The sequence below is a fragment of the Xyrauchen texanus genome, chromosome 31 (assembly GCF_025860055.1).
Source record: "Xyrauchen texanus isolate HMW12.3.18 chromosome 31, RBS_HiC_50CHRs, whole genome shotgun sequence".
Lineage (NCBI taxonomy): Eukaryota > Metazoa > Chordata > Actinopteri > Cypriniformes > Catostomidae > Xyrauchen > Xyrauchen texanus.
In genome coordinates, this window is record NC_068306.1 from 19,038,645 (window position 1) to 19,065,416 (window position 26,772).

The following is a 26,772-nucleotide window of genomic DNA, read 5'->3' on the forward strand; positions in this document are numbered from 1 at the left end:
AACTAAATTACATCAAATATGTACATTCCAGTGTACATAACTGATATTAAAAACAAGATGAAACATACATGTAATGGGTTGCACAGTGAAATCTGGGAGCGCCCGATTATTTTTTTTACTGTAATTTTAACAATAATTTACTGTAAAAAGTGTACATGTACTCTCTTGTTAAATATAATGCAATTTTTTTTTACCATTAATTATACAGGAAAATCTTACTTTTTACATTTATTTATTGTAAAAACTACTGTATTGTCTTTTAAAATACATTAGAAATATTTTTCTTTATATTTTACAGTTAATATTCATTAATCAATTAACATTTTACTGTTAAAATGACAGACATTTTTTTTTATAATATCAAAGCAGGCTCTTTTGTGTCTCCCAAAACAGTTTCATTCAAAACATTAAGTGACCCTTCACATGGCCGGCAGGAATGGCTCTGAGCACAGCATTATTTTCTTTACTTAAAATATATTGGGAAGTCATAAACAGACATAAAATGCTCGACAAGACTTTGCCAGATTTATCAATAACTTTTTTCTGCTATTTGAAAGAAACGTTTTGTAAAGCTGAGGGACTGTCAAGATTAGGCTATGCTGCCACTTCACTTGATGTTTCTAATGAGATGCGTAAAGCTATTGATACTGCTTTATTTAATTTTCTTTGGAGAAACAAAACACATTAAATTAGGAAATCAATAATAATGAATGAATCAGGTGGATTGAACTTCCTTGTTTTCTGTACTCTGAATAATATATTTTTTAATTAATTGGATTAGAAATTTTTATTCAAAATCCAAATTCTCTTTGGAATTTTATACACATGCAATTTTGTTTTCTCCAAATTAGGTGGTCTTGAGTTTCTCTTGATTTGCAATTACAAAATCCCTCCTTATCATCCTTTCACAAACAAATGTTGCTGGCTTATACAAGCATAACTTTTCGCCCCATAGATATTTAATTTGGAACAATTTACAATATATTTTAAAAAATAAATCTTTATTTTTTGAAAGGTGGTTTTTAACAGGCATAACATGAATTGATCAATTATTAAATCAAGAATGCATGTTGCTAACTTATTCTGAGTTTCTAGATGTCCAGAAAATCCCAGTGACACCAAAGGAGTTTTCTATTGTCATGGATGTGATTCCCACAGGGGTCTTGGCACTCTTCAGAGCTAATATTCAAAACAGTATTGCGCCCCCTTCTACTTTTGATTTATTTGATCCTGCAAGTGGGAAACTTTGTTTTGCCCCCAGAGTTTTAAATGTTAATAAAACTATTTGTTCTTTCAAAAAGCCAGTGTCACCATGCCAAACATTGTTTATGGAATAGAATGGTAGGAGGTTTATTATGGAAGGCCATCTGGATTTAAAAAACAAATAGTTATTGGAAAATAAGGTGAAGGAAATAACTTTCAATATCTTACACAGAGACTACCCAGTAAATCATTTTCTTGTTAAATTTGTATATATATATATATATATATATATATATATATATATATATATGCGCGTGTGTGTGTATTATTGCAGTTCTGACTGTACACTGACTTTGTTTGAAGTTCAGTTAATAAAAATAAAAAAGATATGGCTACGACGTTTCCGGTGAGGGAACATATTAAGCAACTGTGTTTTTTTTTTTTTTTACAGTGCACTGTGGATTTTTTAGGCAGTGAACGTGTCATTGCAAACGATTTTGTGAATGAGACAGCCCTTAAAATGGCCGACTCACTGATCAGTGCCCTGACAACTGAAGTAGGGAATTGATTGAGACCACTTTGTTGAGTCGCACCCAAAGTCTGAGTATCTAATACACTAAAGATTGAAACCCCCTTTCATTCAAGACACATAGTCACAATATCTCAAGATATAACATGTAAATGCATGCCATTTTAAATAATAAATAATTATTTCGACGACTTCCAGATCATTTAAAGCAACTTTATGGACTGTTCTGTTGTGTGAAACACAACTAGAAAATGATGACAAATTAAGCATTTACAATATTTTTTTTTATAAAAAGTGCTATATAAACAAATTCTAGTGGGCCTTCATTGAAAATTGTTCAGTTTCAGATAAGAGCACAACTTATTTAATTTGTAGAATGAAACAAAATTAACCAGTTAAGGCTGTTCATAGTAGAAAATATATATAAATATATATATATATATATATATATATATATATATATATATATATATTCAATACATGGTTGTACGTTGTCTGCAAAGGCAGTTTTTATTAGAACTTACATGACTTTTATATTTAAATATATCAATTTGAAGTTGTCTTCAACTTTAAGTAACTTGTCTTCCAAGTTGCTACACATCACCCATTTTTCTTTTTAAATAGCTAGTTAGAATCATAACTTTTATTCGCTCAGGTTATTTTCTACAACAAGGAAATTAGAGCAATATGTAACATTGACATCAAGCGTTTACAATGGGTACTACAGTCCAAATTCAAAATATTGGAGAATTGTCTCCCCCGCCCCATACTTCAAGATCAAGCCGGTTGCCAGGTTGACGCACAACAGGAACGAGCAAACTGACGATGGCAAGCGAAGAGCCTCACACTGCAAGTTAAGTTGATCAGCTAATGTATATGTTAGCAATGTTTTATTGTTTGCCAATTATAAACCAGCTCATGTGGATTTTTTTTACAACTGTGTCAATGCAAGATGTATTGCTGGCTTCCATGACTACAGCATGCTGTTGTCCCTCTTAACTTCTTTCAAATCTGGCAACCCGGTGTTAAAATATTATTGGGAAATTGGCGGGATCACACAGGCCAAAAAACAAACAGAACATAGATTAAAGTATAATATACTGGCTGTGGCATTATTTTAGAGAAGACAGTATTTCAAACTTAGTATGTTTCTTAAATCTGATAAAATTTAAAATGTTATGCTTTAGTACAGTAAATATATTACATATTGCTCCTTTAATTTGTGAAGGCAAAATTCAAACAAGAATGTCTTCTTGGTATTCCCCTAGTGTTTAGTCATTTGGTTTGTAGGCATACCAGAATACCACAAACCGGTTAGGCATATACAATTGGCTTGAAGCAAACTGGACACACCAGAATAAAAAGTCTCTTTTGGCAATGCAATCGTGACCACTGGTCAAAACTAGATTTCAATTAACTAATTTAAAAAAATATGACACAAGTCAAAAGTATTTGTAGTATTTGACTTTTTATTCTGAAAAATCCAATAAAGTTTACAGACGACGTCCACGACGACCTCCCTTTCTGCGGGTGCTGTCCGATGGAATGGGGGTGACGTCCTCTGTAAGAGAAAGTACGAGACTTTGTCATCAAAGTACATTCAGGCACTGAACAGCCTGACGTTTAACTTGGATGTAAACGCAGCATTCTCCCACAGTACAGTGTTGGATTTCACTTACCGATACGGCCAATCTTCATGCCAGAACGAGCCAGAGCTCTGAGGGCAGACTGTGCCCCTGGTCCTGGTGTCTTTGTTCTTAAAAAAAAAAAAAATATTCAAATAATCCATTATGCATTTAAAGTCATGAAATAACTGTTAATCACCTTTAAAATTCACTTTCAACCAACTTTCTAAGCAAGACTCTTTAGTACAGGCACTTTGTTTCTCATAAGATGTGTTCAGAATATAATACTAGCTTACTACTGAGTACTGCACAGTAAAACCTTGCCAACATATTACTTTTTGTAATTTTTTTTTATAGTGAATGAAACGGTAGGCTTTTTTTCCACAACAAACATTTCACACAGTTGTATATTGCCATTAGTGCCTCGCATATTGGAAAACATGTACACTGATACCAATATATTGGTGTACATGTTTTCCAATATGCACAGATATGAAAACTTTCAGAACATAATGCAGAAAACAATGCTTTAAAATTGGTGTCATAACGTAGTTTGTCCAGCAGAGTGCACTCCAACTCACTGCCCTGAACATTGTTTACAGAGCTGAGGTGACAGTGGTTCTGCAGACAGTGCGGAGTTAAGCAGTGTCTTCACTGTAAGTTTCTAAATTTGTTTATTAACTTTCCAGTATGTTTTTCACAATGACCCCATAATTTTCCCCTTTTCAATATAACGACAACCAAGTCACTCATGTTTATCACATCTGTTTGCTATGTTAGCCAGCTATAGTTTGCCAGTGCAGTCAACAATGTAGCATATTGAAAGATACGCATCAGCACATCTTTTTGCAGCACAGCATACAACAGTGCGGTGGTGGATTGTGTCTGTTGAGTGTTGATTTCATGCTACGTTGTCACCTAGTTGGCGAGATGCAATGCTGTTAAGTAAATAAACATCCATCTTTTGCTCTGACAACAGAATTATAGCTAACCACATAGCTGCTCTCATACTTTGTCAGCTGAGTGGAAGCTAATGTGTAAACATGTATTCACCAAACTGTTTTATTCAGGATTCACAATTTGTTACACCTTGAACTGAAAAATTCCAGTCATTGCATTTATAAAATGTAATATTTAAAAGTCTGTTTTTCCACCACTGAAACTTTCCCCTGAACTTGTATCTCTTGACTCGGCAGTAACGAACCATGAGTTATTGTTTTGATAAGCAAGTACTTTTTAAAGGTACTTGTACTTTGAGTATTACCATAGCATTTTCTATTACTTAATACTTCCACTCCACTACATTTGAGGGAAATATTGTACATTTTCCAATGTTGACAATGTATAATTGTTAAATATTCTTTGATATAAAAATGTGTTTAAGAAAGCAGCCTTCAGAGTACATTTGATAGTCATATCAGTGCAAAAATCAGTGAACAATCCACACAGAAAAGGTCTGCTTACATTTCAGCTCAAAAATTAACTATATCGGCCACCATATCGGTAATCCGTGAATTGCCCCCTCTAAAATCAGTATCTGTCTCAAAATTCCATATTTCGGTCAGGCTCTAATTGCCATCACATGACCTCATAATGTTACATGTTTATTTAAGGTTATAGAGTTATCATGGAATTATTTTCATTTTTGGAGAGTTTTCTTTATTTTATTGTACGTAATAATTCCACGTCAACTTTTGGGATTCCGAAACAATAAGTACACAAAAATAGAATAAAATTGCGGTTGATATTACTTCAGGATAAAGAGGTCCAGTCAAGGGCTTGTATTGTGAAAAATAGCATTCTAAACTGTACGCTGTATTTAGTACAGTTTAGCAAACAAAGAAGCTCATGTGGGCAAGCATACTTTACACTGCAGCAGTAGTAAGATTAGTATGCTATTCCAAACACAAATCACCATCTTGTACACTGGGGCCTCACCTGTTGCCACCAGTGGCCCTCAGCTTGATGTGCAGGGCAGTGATGCCCAACTCCTTGCACCTCTGAGCAACATCCTGAGCAGCCAACATGGCAGCGTATGGGGAGGACTCGTCTCTGTCGGCCTTCACCTTCATCCCACCAGTCACACGGCAAATTGTTTCTCTGCAGATTAAGTGGAAGCAAAACATAGTCAGAGAATCATCAACCAAATGTAATGACAAGACCTTAATCACCTCAATCATTCAATATTTTAGAAAATGCTAAATGATGAAACAAAAAAAGCAATAACTGCATAACAACACTAAAATAGTTGCAAAATAACAGAATTTTTGTAATATTCATTATTACATAATTCTATTATGTAATATTCTTTGGACCTTTTGTATGGGCAACCAATTTAAAATTTAATTTGATAGGTTATTTATACTAATGTTTGTTTCGGCAAAGGGAGAAATTCTAAATCTTACACGTATTCCACCACCTGTACCTCATACATTTTTTTTGGAGTTGTGTCCACACCTCTTTAGTTTTTCTTAACCTTTCTCTTTCAAATAGTAAAAAAAAAGGTGCTTCCATAAATCATATTTTTGATTTCATGTACACACACACATATATGTTTTTATTTATATATATATATATATATATATATATATATATATATATATATATATATATATATATATAAATAAAAACACACAAGTTCACACATGATATATATTTCTTTGTTTATAAAAAGACAAACGAGTACTAGATTCAAACAATTACTATTTTTTTCCACATAGATTTTCTGTGCGACTGGTAAGTATTCTATGTGTACACATATGTATTATATATGCTGTCACTTTATTTTACTTTTATTTTTATATTTACATTTAGACTCTTAAGCTATATGAAAAATAATGTCAAAAAATGCTCTACACTAATGTTTTCTAAATGTCTTGAAAAATTGAATATCCGGGCCATTTGTAGATCCATTAATACACGTTGGGTTGCTTAAGATGAGGTATGTAATAACGTTTGGCAAAACAGCCATGCATTTAAGGATTGACATCCAACTGATCACTGCTCATCAACTGGCATCCAAAATCCTAAATGCATGCCTTCTTAGGTAACTTACTTGCCGGACAGATCAGTGACATGCACAAAGGTGTCGTTAAAGGATGCGAAGATGTGGCAGACTCCAAAGACATTCTCGCCTTCAGCAACCTGAGGTCCGAGACTGATGACTTGCTCTTCCTTCTTTTCTTTACCCTTGCGAGGTGCCATTGCTGAGAAACAAATATATTCAGCAGTCAGATAAACTTTATTCATGACTTAGAAGAAAATGGCCATGGAATCTATAAACTGAAAACACATCTCAACATGCCTCATTATTCTTCACGACCGAAAAGACTAGCAGCAACATCTCCAACGTGAAAAGCGCGAATATCAGTTGAAAAAACCGGTGGTAGTAGTGCAATATTATTGACCAAATTAATTAAACAACACCAAATCCAGAATAAACATACGAAAATTGGAGAAAGAATCCCCCACAGGTATACAGGTCAACATACATTTGCACACCAGATACAAACCAGCATCGTCACACAACTACCAACGGGACGCTTTCAGTAAAGAAACCAAAAGCCAAGATCAAAACACAAACTGCGGCACAGCTCAGTATTAAAGGCGGAATGTTTGGAATAATTATACGCAGCGGCTCGTGCAGTTTCTCAGGCCGGAGCAAGACTCCGTTAGACCTGCAACGACAATCCGGCTAATATAAAACATTTATCACGCTGTATGGAAGTAATATCGTGTTATCCAGGAACATTGAGTGATGTAGATCATTATGGAAGTATGATTTTATATGAAAAACATATTAAAAACGAAGGATTTGAATGGATTGTAAACTGTGTTTCTCACCGATATGTGTCTCTAATCGAGGCCGAAACAGGAAAGGAGAGAAAAAACGCTGCCGGGTTGAGAGTTCAATTCGAAAAGGCGGAAATGATTTTGAGAAAAGACGGTCGCGTATCTTAAAAGTCCCCATTTGGGGCAAAATTATAAATTTATTAGACAACAACAACAACAACAACAATTATTATTATTATTATTATTATTATTATTATTATTATTATTATTGAGGCATCTTTCACAAACTAAACGAGGTTTCCTTTTAGATTGCACATATGTGTACATCTGTGTAATGTGATTTAAGATCACATTCAAAGAAATCATCTTCCTTTTGCATGAAATATGTTAATTTCTGAATATAAAAATAGGGTTCTAAGGGTGATTTCAACCCTCGAAAAAAATTATTATAAATAAAAATAGGTAACAATATTTTCTGCCACAATTCAATTTTACTTATGTAATATGTACTTAGTAATCTTTACACCATTTGATTGTTTTCTTATGATTTTATAAAAGGAAACAAATATTGCTGTTTAGGGCAAAGGCAACATTTGCTATGTCTGTGTAGATACACTGTGCGCTGTTCTTGCAACAGCATAATGTATCATTAGAAGCATTTGGCAGACACTATGGATAAAACCTTCTGCCAAACGTGATATGATTCTGATGGGACTAGGGATGAAGATCAAGGCTTTTCTTTTCAGTTATCATGTGAAAACAAATCTCACAACACCAACAGTTTAATTTTCACCTCTATTATCACAATCCCTATCAATATATGCCTTGAAATCTTTTAATGTGTGTTTTTAGTGCCTTATACCTTTAGAAGACAAGGCTTAATAAAAATTACAAATGTCTTCTAGGAACATCAGCATATGCTTCTAGATTGCTTGTTCATATACTAAGGCACAAATCACACAGGGCATAGACTGTGCTTTTACAAAGAGTGCTCAGCCCTCCAAATGTAAAGAACAGTCTGTGGTTAATGTAGCGGCTCATTGGCAGTGTCAGAATGATTGAGTGTATAATTCTGGCCAATATGCACTCTGCTTTGATGAGTGTGTGATGTGGAGGCAAGCCATGCTCATTGATGCCCTGCTGCTGACAGATTGAGATGCAGCTGTAGTTTGTTTGTTATAAATACTAAACCAACTAAGAATGACACACTGCTGTTTCATGGGGGCAAGGATCAGCTTTATGTCTGCTAGCCCATGTACAACGATGCTTGTTTTTCAAGGACTAAAATGTATATTACCTCATATCTTTCTGCACTACTAAATCACTGAATTAAGCCATTTATAAATCATCTACATTATTGTAAAATATATTAATGATATTATTATGATTGTTTGACAAATTCCCCTCAAAATGAACTGAGCAATTTTGTAAGTGATGATTTTTTAATAAATTAGATTAATTATATTACATTAGTATATGTACATGTACATGTACATGTAATAATAAGATTTTAATAATATTCACATTTGAAAGTTTAGTTTTTTCAGTATAGAAATGTGTCATATTCAACTGTATAAATCTTACAAACTTAAATATTTATTTATTAGTTATTTTTTTGTAATCTGAACTTCAGTCTGAAATTAAATAGGCAAATCATCCTTCCATATTGTCCTTTTAAAGTGGTCTCCCCAAACTTAACCTATATCCTTCAAACAATGGTTTCGGTAAATGCAATGAGTTTTCAGATTCTAGATGACCAGAATATTCTTTATAAATCATTGTACATGTTTGCGTTATACAAGAATACATTGTATACCTATATACATAATGTAAATATATTGTAAATCTTTAATATGAAACCTCTAAACCCAATACATTAGCATTGCACACAACCTGCCATACTTAAAAGTTCCTCTTTTGTCACTTTAGATGTTAAACCTCTCAGAGATTTGAGAACGCAACTAATTCAAGTTTGAAAAGATAGAAAACATTTTACTTCACTGTCTTCCATTTCAGATGACCATCTTTCATATAAAAAAAATAAGGTTAGAAATTTAGGGGGACTCTAAAATTATTCTGTTGTTATTTGAAACATCTAATATAGTTCTTAATATTCTATTGGAGTACTATTTATACATATTATGTAATAAAACATGAATTCTTAGAGTAAGAAAATATACTGTATATACTGTATATATATATATATATATATATATATATATATATATATTCACTGATCATTAGGACCACCTGCCTAATATTGTTGTTCCTCGCATGCTGCCAAAATAGTACCGACCCTCCAAGGCATGGACTCTACAAGACCCCTGAAGCTGTCCTGTGGTATCATGTCAAAGACAAGAACAGAATACTGAGACTGCAGTGGGCACAGGCTCACCAAAACTGGACTGTGAACGATTGGAAAAAACATCGCCTGGTCTGATGAATCTGGATTTCCGCTGAGGTACACAAATGGTAGACCCACTGCAGCCTCAGCTTTCTGTTCTTGGCTGACAGAAGTGGAACCAAAGATAGTATTTTGTTGTTGTAGCCCATCCGCCACAAGGTATAATGTGTTGTGCATTCTGGTATGCTATTCTGCTCACTACAATTGTACAGAGGGGTTATCCGAGTAACTGTAGCCTTTCTGATAGCTCGAACCAGTCTGGCCATTCTCTGTTGACTTTGCTCATCAACAAGGTGTTTCCGTCTGCAGAACTGCCTCTCACTGGATGGTTTTTGTTTTGTTTTTGGCACCATACGGAGTAAACTCTAAAGACTGTTCTGTGTGAAAATCTCAGGAGATCAGCAGTTACAGAAATATTCAAACCAGCCAGTCGGTTACCAAAAATCCTGCCATGGTTGAAATCACTGAGATCAATTTCTTTCCCCATTCTGGGGAAAAGAAATGGGGAACATTAACATTAACTGACGCTCCTAACCTGTATCTGAATGATTTTATACATTGGACTGCTACCACACGATTGGCTGACTAGATAATCACATAAGTAGGTGTACAGGTGTACCTAATAAATTGTAAAAATAAAAACATCCCAGATTTATGCCGCTGATATTTCACTTGCTGAAAGAAGGACAAACAGAAGTAAAAAGACAGTGGTTTCTTTATTTGCAAATCACAAAAATATTGGCTACCAACAATAAAAAATATTAACAATGGTAGGTTTGATTGTATAGTCCAGATGATTATTTCCTTAGTTATTTTATTTCTATTTACTGATACCCTACATTATGATACAGAAAGCACAATATTGGCAGTGTGAAAGTCACAAGTCACCACTCTGCACCTCTGTATGTGGTCAGAATATAAAAAACCATAACAACTACAGTCCATTCATATCTTATATTCTCTCTTTGTTCCATTCACTCATAATAAATGGGTTCTGTACAATGCGACCGAAATTTCATTAAAACTTAATTTGTGCTTGGTGCAAACTTTCCCATTTTACCAGGAAACACAATATTGCATTATTAGATGTCAGTTGTCAGCCAAGGAGCAGGAATACTAAATTATGATACAGAAAAAGAGTATTACATGTGTGATTATGACAAACCCAAGAGCAGCATGTGAGGTGCTTGGTTCTGAATTGTAGATAGTTGTAAATTTTACTTGCATTCAAACCAAGACCCAGTAAAACTATCTCAAAGTTACCGCTAATACAAAATGTTCCATGGACCCTAAAGTCTTCCTGTGGTTCAGTGCAAAACCTTTGTGTGGAGTGATATCCTTACAGAAGATATACACATTGTTTTTCCACTCCTTGGTCAACAACAAACACATTGTGCTTCTCAAGCATCATACTTTGAGGTCAATGAAGAAAATAACGTGTAGTTACAGTTTTTACAAATAAGTAAAAACAAAATCTGTATTATTGAAAATAAACGCTCTGAGATACTGTCAGTTCTTCATCGATAATATATTTAACTGTGCCATTGAGCACACTTAATCCCATACACAAGTGTCCCTCCTAAAGCAGGGGATATCTGGAGTAATTTAAAGATTAAACTAAGTTCACTCTTTACTTTTCCGTGCCGTTCTTTTTTTTTTTTTTTTTGCAGAACCCACATGTGTTTTCATTATGAAATGCTTTGGAAGATGGTTTGACCACAAGCTGCACTTACAGACAAGGCCCTGAATAGAAATGGGAAGCCATCAAATGACGAACGCCAGTTAGTGTCTGACCGTAGTCGAAAAAGATGATGAATGCCCTCTTTGGATGACATTACACAGCTGTTAGAAGAGACCGATATATGCTGTGTGAAGCAATTGTGCATGGAAGTACAGATGAAAGTGCACAAAAACTTTTCAAAGACAAATGGAAAAAAGGAAAAGAGCAAAATTAATTTTATAATTATTCATTTTAAATGCAATTAATTTTGTTTTACATCAAATGAGATTTGGGTTCGTTTCATGACTTCTCATTTCAGCAGCACAATTTTGAGAAATAAAATCCATTTACACAGTGGTTTAATTTTGTCCCAGTACTGGGTTATGTTGCTTTGTGGGACTTTCCATGGACTGCCCTGCATGCCACTAAAAAGGCATTATGCATATTTTATAGCATCCTCGCTTACATTCATGGGTGTAATTCATACAATTCAGTAGCGATCAACAGTTCCTACAAAACACATCTCATATAAATGGCCTTTTAAACGATCTCTTGGCAGAAGCAATACATTCCTGGACACATTCTGGTGTCAACCCTGAATGAAATGTGATGAGATGTTGTGATATGCTATACAATCACATAAAATTGAGGGGAAAAACATTCCTTAAAAAAACTAAAAAAATGATAAATTATCATTGGTGGGAGATCTATGAATCATTATTAAAACGACAATACAGTCACTGAAAAAAACGAATGAACACCAGTAAGATTGGCGATATAATGCCAAAATAACCTGTGGATCCAGCTCTCGACATTCATTGTTAAAATTAAGATTAAAAGATCAGCCCCTCAAGGCATGTCAAAAAAAACTCAGCTCATATTTTGTGAATTTAACCTTAATTGGCTTGATAAAGTTGCATTAAGGCAGATACAGCACATACAATGAGCCATCAACACACACAGCTTTTTTACAGTTTCATATTTACAGTCACATTGATTATGGTTGTAGCTTATCTGTGTTTTAGTACCACAATTTATCACGCATTAAGTTGTCCTGTGAATTTGCAGCTAATAGCCATAAATACATCATAATTAATTTTCCTTTAAATGTCACATTTGAAGCCTGGAGGATGCACCTGTAACAAATGGACTCAATATTCTATGAATTCAAAACAGTTTAAAACAGAAGAATTACACTACAAGGCAAAAAGCCTTGTGTTGTGCAACACAACACATGAAATGAGTGTTAAAAGAAGATTTAACAAAGGAAACAAAGAAAGTCTGACTTTAAGTTTCTACCCTGGCACTTGTTTATCTGTTATTGACTTATGTGTTGTCCGTAGAGTGCACTCCTTCTCCCATGCTGCGTATGAGGGTGTCCATTTGTTCTGACATTATTACTGAGCACTTCAAAACACCAGAGCAGTATAATGTATTTTTGAAGCCTCTATTTCTGATCCAACTTTTGTGTTGAGGTATTTTGGTGGGTATAACCCAAGGCTCTGTCTTAGGCCCTTCACTGTTCTCCAAAACAGAACAGATACATGGGTGCACCATAGTGCATCTTCCTTGCCTTTTTCTCAACCTCTCCATCTTGTCCTCTAGAAGCTAAGTACCCCGAACAGGAGGTCCGAAAGGCCACTGGAGGACACTTGACCAACCGCCATGGCCGATGGCGGACAGGAGTGGACAAGAGGGCATGTCCCCTCAAAATTAGAAGAGAGGTGTCCGAGTCTGACCATTGTGTCCCCACCCCCTCCTCAGACTACGTGCTGTGGAGCAGCTCCTCTCTGAGCCAACTAGGCAGCGGCTGGCCCATTTTGTACAGCAGCTTCGAGAGCTCAATGTTGTGCTCATGGTAGTATTCTCTCAGAAAGGTCCGGGACTGTGGAGGAAAAGGATAAGGTTATTTTCTCTGCTTACATGTACAGAGAAGATAGGAAATGTTGGGGACAATGGGAAATGTCAGAAGCTGGATTCAAACATACAGTTGAAGTCAGAAATGTACAAACACATTTACCAAATACATTAAAACTCAGTTTTTCACAATTCCTGACATATATCTTAGAAATCATTCCCTGTCTTAGGTCAGTTAGGATCATTATTTTAAGAATGTGAAATGTCAGAATAATAGTAGAGAGAATTATTTATTTCAGCTTTTATTTCTTTCATTACATTTCCAGTGGGAATGTTTACATACACTTTGTTAGTATTTGGTAGCATTGCCTTAAAATTGTTTAACTTTAAATGTTTCGTGTAGCCTTCCACAAGCTTCTCTCAATAAGTTGCTGGAATTTTGGCCCATTCCTCCAGACATAACTGGTGTAACGGAGTTAGATATTTAGGCCTCCATGCTCGCACACACTTTTTCAGTTCCGCCCACAAATTCTCTATAGGATTGAGGTCAGGGCTTTATGATGGCCACTCCAATACCGTGACTTTGTTGTCCTCAAGCCATTTTGCCACAACTTTGGAGGTATGCGTTGTCCATATGGAAGATCCATTTGCAACCAAGGTTTAACTTCATGGCTGATGTCTTGAGATGTTGCTTCAATATATCCTCATGACTTTCCTTCCTCATGATGCCATCTATTTTGTGAAGTACACCAGTCACTCCTGCAACAAAGCACCCCCACAACATGATGCTGCCACCCCCATGGTATTCTTCGGCTTGCAAGTCTCACCCTTTTTCCTCCAAACATAATGATGGTCATTATGGCCAAACAGTTCAATTTTTGTTTCATTACACCAGAGGACATTTCTCCAAAAAGTAAAATGTTTGTCCCCATGTACACTTGAAAACTGTAATCTGTTTTTTTTTTTGTAGCAGTTTTGTAGAAGTGGCATCTTCCTTGCTGAGCAGCCTTTCAGGTTATGTCGATATATTACTTGCTTTACTGTGGATATACATACTTGTCTACCTGTTTCCTCAAGCATCTTCACAAGGTCCTTTGCTGTTGATGTGGGAGTGATTTGCACTTTTCACACCAAACTACGTTCATCTCTATCTTCCTGAGCGGTATGATGGCTGCGTGGTCCCATGGTGTTTATACATGCGTACTATTGCTTGTACAGATTAAAGTGGTACCTTCAGGTGTTTGAAAATTTCTCCCAAGGATGAACCAGACTTGTGGAGGTCCACAATTGTTTTCCTGAGGCACTGTGTTTAAAGGTAGATCTTAAAATACATCCACAGGTACACCTCCAATTCAGTACACCTCCTATCAGAAGCTAATTGGCTAAATGTCTAAAGGCTTGACATCATTTTCTGGAATTTCCCAAGCTGCTTAAAGGCACAGTTAACTTAGTGTATGTAAACTTCTGAACCACTGGCATTGTGATATAGTCAATTAAAAGTGAAACAATATGTCTGTAAACAATTGCAGGAAAAATTACTCGTGCACAATGTAGATGTCCTAAACGACTTGCCAAAACTATAGTTTGCTAATATAAAATCTGTGGAGTGGTAAAAAAAAAGAAAGAGTTTTAATGACTTCAACCTAAGTGTATGTAAACTTCTGACTTCAACTGTATGTCCAATGATGTGAGTTTGACACAGAACTATCTGTTTGGACAACCAATGGAAAAATTGAGGAATTTTCAAAAACTCTGTTTGAAAGCAGCCATTATTTTTGTAATTCTGTTTGGTGATACTTGTGGCACAGAAATTACACACTTCAGTTTTTAAAACAGGTTAATATTTAACCAAATAACTCGGGCTCAAAAAGGGTCATGAACCTGTAAACTACAGCTTTGCACTCAATCTACTGCTCTCTCTCATTGAAGTGCATCTACTCCTACAGTGTCTGCAATGGCAGGCCACATCAGTCTGTTCTTTCACTCCTCATTAACTTTGATGTGTCTGCCAAGAAGCCTCAAGGTAACATCAAGGTCCTCAGCATCCAACGGAGCCTCTCTTTATCATACTCTGACTGAAATTGCTGCGCCCTTCTAGAAAATATTCCAGCATGAGTATGAATGACCCTGAAGTGACTAGAAAAGAATGAGTACTAATTCAATAGTCTTACAGAATCAGAATGTTATACAACATGAAAGGGCATCTGCAACACATAAAGCTTCTGTAAGGCAACATTCTGAGTGAAACAGAATATTAAACAGAATATAATGTAATATGAAACTTTACTTTATTTAGGCAATGCAATTATTAGTAGTGCCTGCTAATCCTGTTATATGAATTTCCTATTATATTTTATAACTATGTCTCATACTTAAGGTTTGGGATTTAAAGAAATCTGAAGTGCCCTATTTGTACAATGGGCACAAATTAAACCTAAAATCATGATGCTTGTTGAGGAGAGTTGTGCTACTACTATCATAAGTTATTACATTTATATAATTCTATAGACTTACATGAAGGAAGGACCAAAACAATATATAGTGACCAGAGTAACAGAGACTTGAGGGAGGCTCTTGGCAACCACCTAGCAAACCACTCTATAGTAACTGCATAATGGGGGAGCAACACTAGCTTAAAATCATTCAGAAAAATGTAAACAGCAGTTGGCTTGTCTTTTCTTGCATACGTGGCCTTGGTTACTTCAGCAAAAAAGTTGTCGGACATGTTTTTTCTTTAGAATAATGTGCACTGTTGAATCGTGCACAAGACCAGGGACAATTATTAACAGAATAAATAGAATTTCTATTTAAATAGGAAATATGATATCTTTAACAACAGACCAACTCTTCATGATTTCTAACAAATACAAAAAGACTGGTATGGTCTTCTTGACTAAAAGACTGAAATGAAATCATATTATAATCTTACATCAACATCCATGTCAGGATATCTCCTCCCCTTACTCTTCCCCAGGCATTTTGTCTTGCCTCCATCTATCAGCTGGCACCAGAAGCCCTTCTTCGGATCAAACCTGCAGTAGGAGGGAAGGGAAAAAATGTAGGATGGGCAGCAAAAATAGGAGCATGTTGCCACATCAGCCAAATCAAAAGGGAACATAACAAACAGATGGTGCATAGCGAGGCCTCCTGAGAGCCTAAAACAGGACAAACCATCTTCATTGTCTATCAGGAGAAGTGTCTGACAGATGTTACTGCTTATGTGTTTATGTGGTACAGCGCAAGAGACCACAGAGAACAAGTACGAGAGGACAGAGAGAGAGAAAGAAAAGAGACTAGTAGCAGGAGTTGACGCTTAAAGGGACAGTTCACCCAAAAATTTAAATTCTCTTTTCAATTATTCACCCTCATGCTATCCCAGATGTAATGACTTCTTTCTTCAGCAGAGCAGAAGCAAAGAGTTTTAGAACAATATCACACCTTATGTGATATTAATGTCCTTTTTTAAATGTAAATCTCCACTTTAACTTTCACTTTCAGATGTAAAAGTGAAAGTGGAGATTTAGAGTAAAAAAATACTTTTGATCAGTTTTTTTACCCGCACCTATTATAATGCTTCTGAAGATATTAAATTAACCACTGGAATCTTATGGAGTCTTACTTTGTGTGATTTTTGGAGCTACAGATGTGTGAACACCATTAAATTGCATTATATGGACCAACAAAGCTGAAATATGTTTCTACAAATCTTTGTTTCTGAGGGTGAATAAATTACATTTTTTGGGTGAACTATACCTTTAAGAAATAGTTAACACAATTTTAAATTCTATCATTCACTCGCTCCTCATGTTATTACAAACCCACATTAATTCATTTCTTCTGTGGAACACAATATGAGATATTAGGCAGAATGTTAGTCATCATTCATATTCATTGCATCTTTTTCCTCATACAATGAAAGTGAATGGTGACTGCCTAACATCTCCTTTTGCATCACCAAAAGTTATATAGGTCAGGAACAACACAAGGTTGAATAAATGACAGAATCTTCGTTTTTGGCTGATACCTATACCTTTAAGAGAAAGAATGTACATGAGGTTGTAGGAAAGGCAGGGAATTAACAAGCACTCTTGTTATCCTGTCAGACTAATGGGATCCATCAGGACAGGCCTGATGTCAAACACTTCAAAGCAAACACACCTCAAGTGTTCAATAATAGAGTGAATGTTAATGACTGCCGAAGGCTATTAATTTTCAGTCATCAAAAATAAATGATAAGCTTTGAGGGGCGAATTCATTAAAAAGTTGTGTAACTGAAACACAGTTTTCTAGCTAAAAAATATGCGTCTTTGCCAACCATGTGCAATCCCGTTTAACTAGGTACGCTAAATTAATTAAAATAGTGTTGCTCCTGCCTATTTAAATAAAGTAATTGTCATTCTTTTCAGCCTAAACACGCCTCCTTTCCATGTAAATTAAGCTAATTATTTACAGCCTTATACAACTCTGCAACATTTGCCTGCCGCAAGTAAAGTTGCACTAATACTGCCCAAAGAAAGCGGTACCCTGAATTTTGTACAGTCTGTACAGTAAATTATGTTTTCCTCAACAAACTAGAACTCAGAGAGGATCTGGAAGATGGGGAATTGCACCAAGCAAATCGTATTCAATGGCAAATGTTTGGGAGTGTTTGCGATTTCAACAGGCGCCATTCATTCTTAGTGAATTCCCCACTGAGTGTTTGGCTTTATCTCGGAAGCTTACGCAAGGATCTTGTGGTAGTTGAGGGTGTTAGTCAGGCCTAGAAACTTCTGGATTTTGTCCATCACTAAAGATGGTTCTGTCCTCAGCATCTGACCATCCAGAACAAGGATCTGAGAAGAAAAATAGTTTTACCAAAGACATTGAATCATCCTCATACATGCAACTATAGACATAAGGGGAACAGAGATGATACCTGGCTGGGGTGATAGTGTGTGAGCCAGCGCTGTAGGTGTGTGGCATATAAACCGGGAACCAGGCAACGGCTCTGCAGGACTCTCAGTTTGATAGGCGTGTCCCGGCCAGCGATGATAACGTCATGGAATGTATATTTTTTTGCCACAGGATCATCATGAGCCCTCTGATGCTGGACACAGAAATGACAATGAGTGACATATCATTAATTATAATTAATTAATGAAATTATAATTTCAAACACTCCGAAAGAAGTAAAATAGTTTGATGTACTGTAAAAATACTCAAAGTTGTCAATGTAAAACCGCCTGATTGATATGTCAACCAAATACACATTAACATAAGACCGCCCACATATATCTACCTACCTAATGAATGACAGTGTGAACTGCACCAATACACAGAGGTTAACAAATAAACAGAAATCATCTACATATTGATGTCTTAAATAGTTAATTACTAATTAAATAACTCATGACAGCTTTTGGATCAAGAAACCTGCACTATTATCAGAGGACTTAAGAGAACAAATAAAAAAAACACATGTAGAACATGTTGTTCTGTAGATGCTGCCATTTACAACCTCTTTACCACATCTTCTCTCCTTTAAAATAATAATACAAATAAAATACAATTTTATACCTACTGTCCAGAGCAGAAATCATGACCTTAGCTAACCCTGGATTTGAGTGAATGACACATGAGCACTTTGAGACTGACCTGGTACCAGGAATAGGCTCTGTCAGCAGGGTTGATGAGAATGGTGATGATTTTGGCTTTGGGCAGAAGAGCAGCTGCTCGCCGGGCCGCGACCTCTGAGTCAAAGTAGTTTGCGCTTTTCTCGAAGTAGAAATCTGAGCTAGTGTTGGAAGGTAGTGGGAAATACTCCATGTACCTATAATGACAGAAAAGCACACACACAAACACAAAATGAAAGCAGTCACCAATAAATTTATTAAATATAGGCCACACTTCTGTTTAACACAAACCAAAGCGATTTCTGAGAAAATATAAGGCCACAGGGCACAAATACTGTACATGCCAACACCTGTGAAAAATATATTTCACATAAAGTTCCCACACTTTTTGGCCAATGAATTTCCATTTACCTTTCTAGTCGATCAAGATAAGAATTAAAAATATTTTAGGGATCAAATTTTGAATTAAAACTTTTAAATTAATATACTTGCACAAATGTCTACAATAACAAATCTGCCATAAGTGTTATCAAGCTGGCTTGGGGGCAAAATATGTGGACAAGTTTTACTCTACACAAGCAATATCAAGTAAAATTAGAACTTCCACTTACTAGAGAAATGTACATGATTTTACCATGACTTCTAAACATTTATCCACGACTATTCCAGGCATGGAAATGGCAATTTAAAACTTTCCTATTTAATAGCATTGTTGCAACACTGTCTATCTTTGACTACATATACACGGACAACAGAAAGCCATTTATTGCGAGAAAGCTGCATAAGTTTCTAAATTGTTGTATGCATTTACATGATCTGTGTTTGCGGCTTTCTCTGTACTCCCGTATACATCCGGACTGTTCAGTAAACAGCTTTATCCACAACAACGTAATTTTCCCACGATGCTCTTATAAATAGCAAACATGAGATCTGAGGAAGACCTCGCTATTTAATTCAGGCTTTTTCGCTTTATTTCCAGGTATTTCAGAGTTGTTGCTGTGTATGTTTCTTTAGCTTTCTATTATGACATGCAGGGGAATTGCGCTGCAATTGTGGGGTTTTCCCAATTACATAAAACTCAGGGATTCCCATTATGTAAGAGTACATATACACAAATGTGAGGGACAGCTAATATTTTACATTGGTGTGTATAAATGGGTATAGCATATCATGTATGTGCTTTTCCCACTGTACTCCTAGAAATGTTGAATTCTTTCCGCTGTGATGACTTGTTGGGCTCCATCCTATGACGTTTGTTAACCAGGCTGTTCACACATATGCCCACTCCTCAAAAACCGGTTAGAATGCTGCTTATGCATTTACATTGCCAAAATAAGCCAAGATCTCTGGGAGAAACCGAGGTGTGTTAAACCGCTTTGTCTTAATCCCTTAAATGGCATAAGGAAATCAACGTTCTTGTACATGATGTTTCAGAACACCGCTTTCAGAGAAAACCATGGAATAAACGGTTTTCTTAAATGTGGTCTTTGTCAAGTGAAATGTATTGTAATAAGCCACATTGCACCCATTCTGTTAGCTGTGGAAAGAAAGACTTGATGGTGAAAGGGGTGCCTTGTTTTGACCTAAAATCACTTCCTCTAAGGGGAACATTAGCCTCCGTCTCTTAACACTCCAAACTTCAAAGCTTACCAGACCTTAAACTTTGTAATTCACAGTAATTTACAAGAGCTTTTTGATGTGAAATCAGGCATAATCCTGAAAAAACAACATTTCAACAACAACAACAACATTCCAAAGAGGGAACATTTCTGTTCAGAATAAGAGAGAGAAAGGGCACAACGCACCAGTCAATGCCTTTGTGGTAGTTTCGGCCATTGAAAAACTGGATTTCCTCAAAGGTTTCCTTGCTGGGGTAGTTGCTGGTCAAATCGGGATGCATGCCAAGAAACAGATATAGGGCAGTGGTTCCTGAATGAAGAACAAATCAGTGATTGAACAAACAGAATTAGAGCTTTATTCTGTAAATAAAACATGGTGCATAATATCTCACTAGGGCTGCAACCAAGAACTATTTTGGTAACGAGTTCTCCTGATCGTTTAGCTTGACATTGCTCATTTCTCTCAATGTTCTATGTGGTTTGGGGTGAACCTGTAACAATAGCCTATCAGGTACCGTTTTGTTATTTAATCATCATGTATTATTACAGGACTCTCTTGAATACTTGATTCAGACAGGTCAATCACTGCATTGTATTTAACAACCTGGAGCTGAACACACTCAAAATGGTGGAGATGATTGTGGACTTTAGGAGGAACACCCCAACACTGACCCCTCTCACTATCCTAAACAGCACTGTGGCAGCAGTGGAGTCATTCAGGTTCCTGGGCACTACCATCTCACAGCACCTGAAGTGGGAGACCCACATTGACTCCATTGTGAAAAAGGCCCAGCAGAGGTTGTACTTCCTTCGCCAGCTGAGGAAGTTCCACCTGCCATAGGCACTGCTGATACAGTTCTACTCAGCAGTCATTGAGTCTGTCCTCTGCAGTTCAGTAACTGTCTGGTTTGGTGCAGCTACGAAATCGGATATCAGACGACAACAAAGAATAGTTCGGACTGCTGAGAGGATTATTGGTTGGCCCCTGCCCTCCCTTCAAGAACTGTACACTTGCAGAGTGAGGAAAAAGGCTAAAATCACTCTGGACCCCACTCACCCAGTCCAATACCTTTTTGAACTGTTGCCTTCTGTTGCATGTAAGCATACCTGGCAATAAAGCTGATTCTGATTCTGTATGGCCAAATATGTTGGTATATTGACTGCTAAACTAAATAATTGACCGTTGTACGAGGCAACTGATTTCCTACATAGTTTCATGTCTCTCATTTCACTCTGCACCCTCTTTTCACATAATAAAATTAACTCAACTTAAAATAAAATTTTCATGTCCATTTATTTAATGATTTGGTAAGTAGCCATGTAATAAGGAGGATAAACTAAATTCAGTTGGGCATTTTTGCAAAATATAACCGTTCAGTGTGAAGCCCTTATTGCCCTGTCTAGACAAACTGGAATTATTGTCCTATTTTGCAATAATTACCACATGACTGCACATTATCTCCTTTATTTTGCATAATTAAATTTGATATAGAATGCAGATATTTAACATAAATTTAAATATATTAGCAAGTGTAAAAATAGCATAGTACATAAAATATGAAGGCACCTACAAAACACAATTTATATGGGGGGCGTTGTCTACCAATATCTAAGAAACAAACAAATAGCTGGTCCAATAGAAGCCATATCTCGTCTCACATGCACACATGTGCATTTATGCTATATTTGATAGCACTAAACGCAGGGTCATAACCAACTGTTCCCAAGCTGTTCATATGAAGAATAAGTTCGGTGTTAAAGGAGTCCAATCCAACAGGCAGGAAAACTTAAGTCACAGTTAAGATAAGAAAGGTGCAAAAGCTCACAAAATTGAGGCAGTTAGCTGACAAGAGAGCCCAAGAGGTTGAAGTAATAACAGTGTAAAAATTCTGAGTCCCAACCCCATAATCCAGTTTTTATTGAGAAGATTAACAGTCATTTTACTTCCCAGTCTTAACGTGGGCAATTACTCCCTGAAGACATCTTTTAGAAGTTTAATTAGTCAATGCTGTAAAACTGAGATCCACATTTATTAAGGAGTAGTCACAGATGCAGCAGAAAGCCTCGGGATGGAGGGATCTGGAACAATCTGCCTTCATTTGCTATGAGCCAGTACATGAAATAAAACTGTACCCGACATGCATTCACAGACCCTTGGCCGGCAACGTTGGGCTTTCAAATAAAAATAAAAAAACAACAGATAAATAAATAAAATACTCACTGCTTGGCCCTGTAATGAGATTACAACAAGCTCGAAAATAGTTTTTAACGGTCTTCAAAAATCTATGACTTTCCAGCACAGCTAGATGGCGCAAGTGCATGCATTGCTCGACATCTGTGGATGTGTCATGAGCAGACAACACTCACCAGTCTTCTGAGGTCCAATGATAAGCAGCTTGGGAAAACGGTCGCATGTCTTCTCTTTAGACCAAATGTCTTTATGTCTTTTGTCCTCACAGGGGTCCTGTAAGGGTAAGATACAAGCTAAAGTGAAGTACTCATAATCATAACCACATTTACAATCAAAAACACAGCAGCATGCCTATTGTTACACATTTCAAAAACCAACAAGTTGACAGTAGAATGTACTTTCATTCACCCTACCGTCTCACAACATTACCCATAGTGAGACTTGTCGTGTGGACTTATTTAACAGAAGAAAACGGTGTTACTGGAGGATGGTGTTTATCTAATCAAACAAGCTATGCATGTGAAATATCTTTGAACATATCAACAGAGTTCAATAACAAGTAAATGTAATATTAATTCAGACTTGGCTATTCACCTCTTCACTGGCAGACCCACCTGAGAGACAGAGTGGACGCAGCTATTATAGGGTTAACCCTAAAATAAAAAGGAATAACCATGGCTAACCCTTTATAGTTCCGAGTTAACCCAACAATAGCTGTGTCCACTCTGTCTCTCAGGTGGGTCTACCAAATAAGAGGTTAAACTAGCAATAATAACATTCCAAAGGTGGTTGTTTTATGGGATTACAAAGTTAAAATCAGAAGCATAAACCATGAACCAGGCTCTGTCAACAGCTCTGAAGCATCTTTGGAGAAAATGGTCTGGTGGCAGCCATTATAACCCTTCATCCATCACAACTCGAGAAGAGTGTAACAGCAGTAATGAACCAATGGTTTTAAGCCATGCCCCTCACTATTAAAGCATGCAGTCTGGGTTGCGGCATCTAAATTAGCAAAGCATATGGCACTTTCCATGAAAAAGAACAAAATATGGACTGGAACGATTGGAATATGAAGTCATTTTTTTCTTTTTCAATAACTAGTCAGTGAAAAAATGTGCTTAGATTTCAGTAATCACTAAACACAGGTCAAACTAAATATTATATGAGCAGTTTTATTTTCTATTCATGTTTTGAACAGTTACAAAAAAAATATTTTTTTGCATCCATCCACATAGTATTTCCTATTGTTTTACTATGTAACCATGTGCTAGACTAATGTCTTTAAAGGAATATTCAGGGTTCAATACAAGTTAAGCTCAATCGACAGCATTTGTGGCATAATATTGAAAAATTAACTTTGACTTGGCTCTCCCTTTTTCAATGAACTGTTGCACCAGATTTAACTTTTTTCACATGTCTAGAGCAGGAGCAGCAATGTTTTTTTTTAGATCTTTAGAAGATGTTTCAAAAAACTTGTCTCGAGACACTTGCGTGCATTCTGCTTTTTTAGCGCAAGAAAAGGAGTCAGTCTGAACAGCCCTTTATTCTTTAAAAAAGTAAATGTTAACCATCTATTTGTATAAAGTGCCTAAAATCTATCAGCACACCATGCCCAACAACTGTGTGTTCTAATGAGGAGATAAGCGGCTAACACTAGCATCATTGCACTAAAGATGAACGAAGAGTGGCATTTGAGTTCACATCAGTGCTTTGTCAAATTAAACTGTTTGTGAATGTTTATGACAAATTCACTCATAAGATCACAGTTTTTGTTAACAGTAAATGTGGACATGCTGTATTAAGTCTAAAAGAAAAGAAAAACTCTGCATGTAACAGCAGCCTGTAGATTTTTTTTGGGAAAACAACTACAGAGGAAAGAAGATTATTCAGAGAAGGGCAATCTGTGGAACGTCAGAGAACAGACAGAAAAGATGGGACCTCAACCTTGACAGGAAACAAGAAAGATCAAAGGAGGATTTAAAGCTTTCAGACTCCTACTTTCTCTTTCTCTCAGGGTGAAACAAAACAACAGTTTGAAAGAGCGAAACGAAGTAGTAAAGACGCTGGAAACATTTAAATGGGTAGAGAGAAGGGAAAGACAGAGAGAGAAAGATGGATCTTCCACATTTCCACTGACTTTGAACTGAATTGTTGGAACCAGTTTCAAAAATAGCATACTCTGAATTCTGGCGGGCTACATGGAAATCCATTTTCACTCTTTGTACATCAGAGTAAATGTGCAGACAGCCATAAGAAAGCCTTCACTTCACATTACAGTCACACAATTCAGCCTTCACTGATCTACTATAACAAAATAAACTTGTATTTGTTTCCAAAATTATTCCTGAGGATGAAATGGGCCTCATAGTGCACTTCTGTTACCTGCCAAATGGGCTCCCGTTCTTCTGGGAAGATTTGGAAATATCTCTGGGCCAGATGTACAGGTGGGAGAGTCTGTAGCTTCAGGTTGGTCCACATCTGGACAAATTTCACCAGGTTCTTGAAGGTGTACAAGCCAAGACGGTCATTCCCATAGTTGGAGAGGTGGGTCATGAAAATACTGATCTGGTTTGAAATGAGGCATAAAGTCAAGAGAAGCAGATTTTCCTCAATGACATGCTGTTAACAGTGGATTTCAAAATAACTGCTGATCTAATTTAGATGCATCTATCATATTCTCACAGCAGACATCCTTCGGTGATTCATACTGTGATCATTTTAAAAAAACAAATCAACGGTTTGGGGGTGTCCTTAATAAGTACATGTTCTAAACATTTTAACACCCATCAACCACAACATTAAAACCACCACCCTAAGATTGTGTAGGTCCCCTTCGTGCCGCCAAAACGGCGCCAACCTGCATCTCAGAATAGCATTCTATGATTCTATTCTTCTCACCACAATTGTACAGATCTGAGTTACCATAGACTTTGTCAGCTTGAACAAGTCTGCCATTCTCTGTTTACCTCTCTCATCAACAACGCATTTCCATCCGCAGAACTGCCACTCACTGGAAGTTTTTTGTTTTTGGCACCATACGGAGTAAATTCTAGAGATTGTTGTGTGTGAAAATTCCAGGAGATAAGCGGTTACAGAAATTCTCAAACCAGCCCATATGACACCAACAATCATGCCACAGTCCAAATCACTGCGATCACATTTTTTCCCAATTCTGATGGTTGATGTGAAAATTTCTGAAGCTCCTGACCCATATCTGCATGATTTTATGCACTGCTGCCACACGATTGGCTGATTAAATAATCGTATGGATGTCTGTTGGATGATCTCCAGGGATTTACAATTACAACAGTCTCTAGAAATTAAACAGAATGGTGCCCAAAAAAAACAAACATCCAGTGTGCGGCAGTTCTACTGACCAAAATGCCATGTTGATGAGAGAGGTAAACAGAGAATGGCCACACTGGTTTGAACTGACAATGTCTACAGTAACTCATAACAATTGTGGAAAGAAGAATAGTATCTCAAAATGCTATTCTAAGATGTGGGTTGGCGCTGTTTTGGCAGCACAAGGGGGACCTACACAATATTAGGCAGATGGTTTTAATATTGTGGCTGATGGGTGTAAATCAATCAATACATTTCAATTACTTTTCTATGAAATTTCCAGTCATTCGTGATTACTGCTGAAGGATTTTAGAAAATCATTCAAATTCAGACCACTTCGCTAGTTGCTATGATATTTTAGCAAAATGTCTTTGCAAAAACTTCAGGGTTTTGTTTAAAAGTCTATGATAGCTCACATTAACTGTGCTAGGGATGCAAAAATACCTAACTCTAAACCTTAATATATTCAGCATGAAAATGTTTAAAGGTTGACCTGCCTTAAAATCATTAAAATTCAAACACTGGTTTAGACACCTTGAAGAATACTACAGTGCAATTACTCACTGGATTGAGGAGCACAGTGAGGAAAAGTTCTCCTCCACTGATGAGTTTGTCCAGCTCTTTAGAGCCTCCAGGATACTCCTTATAGAAGATGGTGTGAGTAAAGAGCCCACACGTCTGCCTGGGTAACACCTAAAAAACAGACATTTCTCTTCAGAACAGAACAACTATTTCAACTGTCCTCCACAAGTGGGCGATTTTTCTGTTTTTAAAGGGATTGTACACCCAAAAATGAAAATTCCCTCATGATTTACTCACCCTCATGGCATCCCAGTTGTGTATGACTTACTTTCTTCTGCAGAACACAAATTAAG

The 26,772-nt window shown here is 36.5% G+C and overlaps 2 protein-coding genes across 2 annotated transcripts in view; both read right to left on the bottom strand.

Annotated features, from left to right (window-relative positions):
- Positions 1-3,181: 3,181 nt before the first annotated feature.
- On the bottom strand, positions 3,182-7,281 carry LOC127624755 (40S ribosomal protein S14). Its single transcript, XM_052099618.1, has 5 exons — positions 7,201-7,281; positions 6,413-6,563; positions 5,296-5,457; positions 3,412-3,488; positions 3,182-3,293 (listed from the first exon to the last, which is right to left on the bottom strand). Exons 2-5 carry the CDS (start codon positions 6,559-6,561, stop codon positions 3,226-3,228), a joined length of 456 nt encoding a protein of 151 aa, XP_051955578.1. The 5' UTR covers positions 6,562-6,563; positions 7,201-7,281; the 3' UTR covers positions 3,182-3,225.
- Positions 7,282-10,250: 2,969 nt separating this feature from the next.
- The window catches only part of LOC127625089 (bifunctional heparan sulfate N-deacetylase/N-sulfotransferase 1-like), a 132,927-nt gene continuing 116,405 nt past the window's right edge, over positions 10,251-26,772 (bottom strand). The window contains exons 8-16 of the mRNA XM_052100155.1: positions 26,462-26,590; positions 24,935-25,117; positions 22,729-22,825; positions 20,548-20,671; positions 18,765-18,939; positions 18,046-18,216; positions 17,853-17,962; positions 16,060-16,162; positions 10,251-13,158 (exon numbers count right to left, since the gene is read on the bottom strand). Coding sequence (XP_051956115.1) covers positions 13,039-13,158; positions 16,060-16,162; positions 17,853-17,962; positions 18,046-18,216; positions 18,765-18,939; positions 20,548-20,671; positions 22,729-22,825; positions 24,935-25,117; positions 26,462-26,590 — 1,212 coding nt within the window. The 3' untranslated portion in view covers positions 10,251-13,038. The remainder of the gene's footprint in view (positions 13,159-16,059; positions 16,163-17,852; positions 17,963-18,045; positions 18,217-18,764; positions 18,940-20,547; positions 20,672-22,728; positions 22,826-24,934; positions 25,118-26,461; positions 26,591-26,772) is intronic.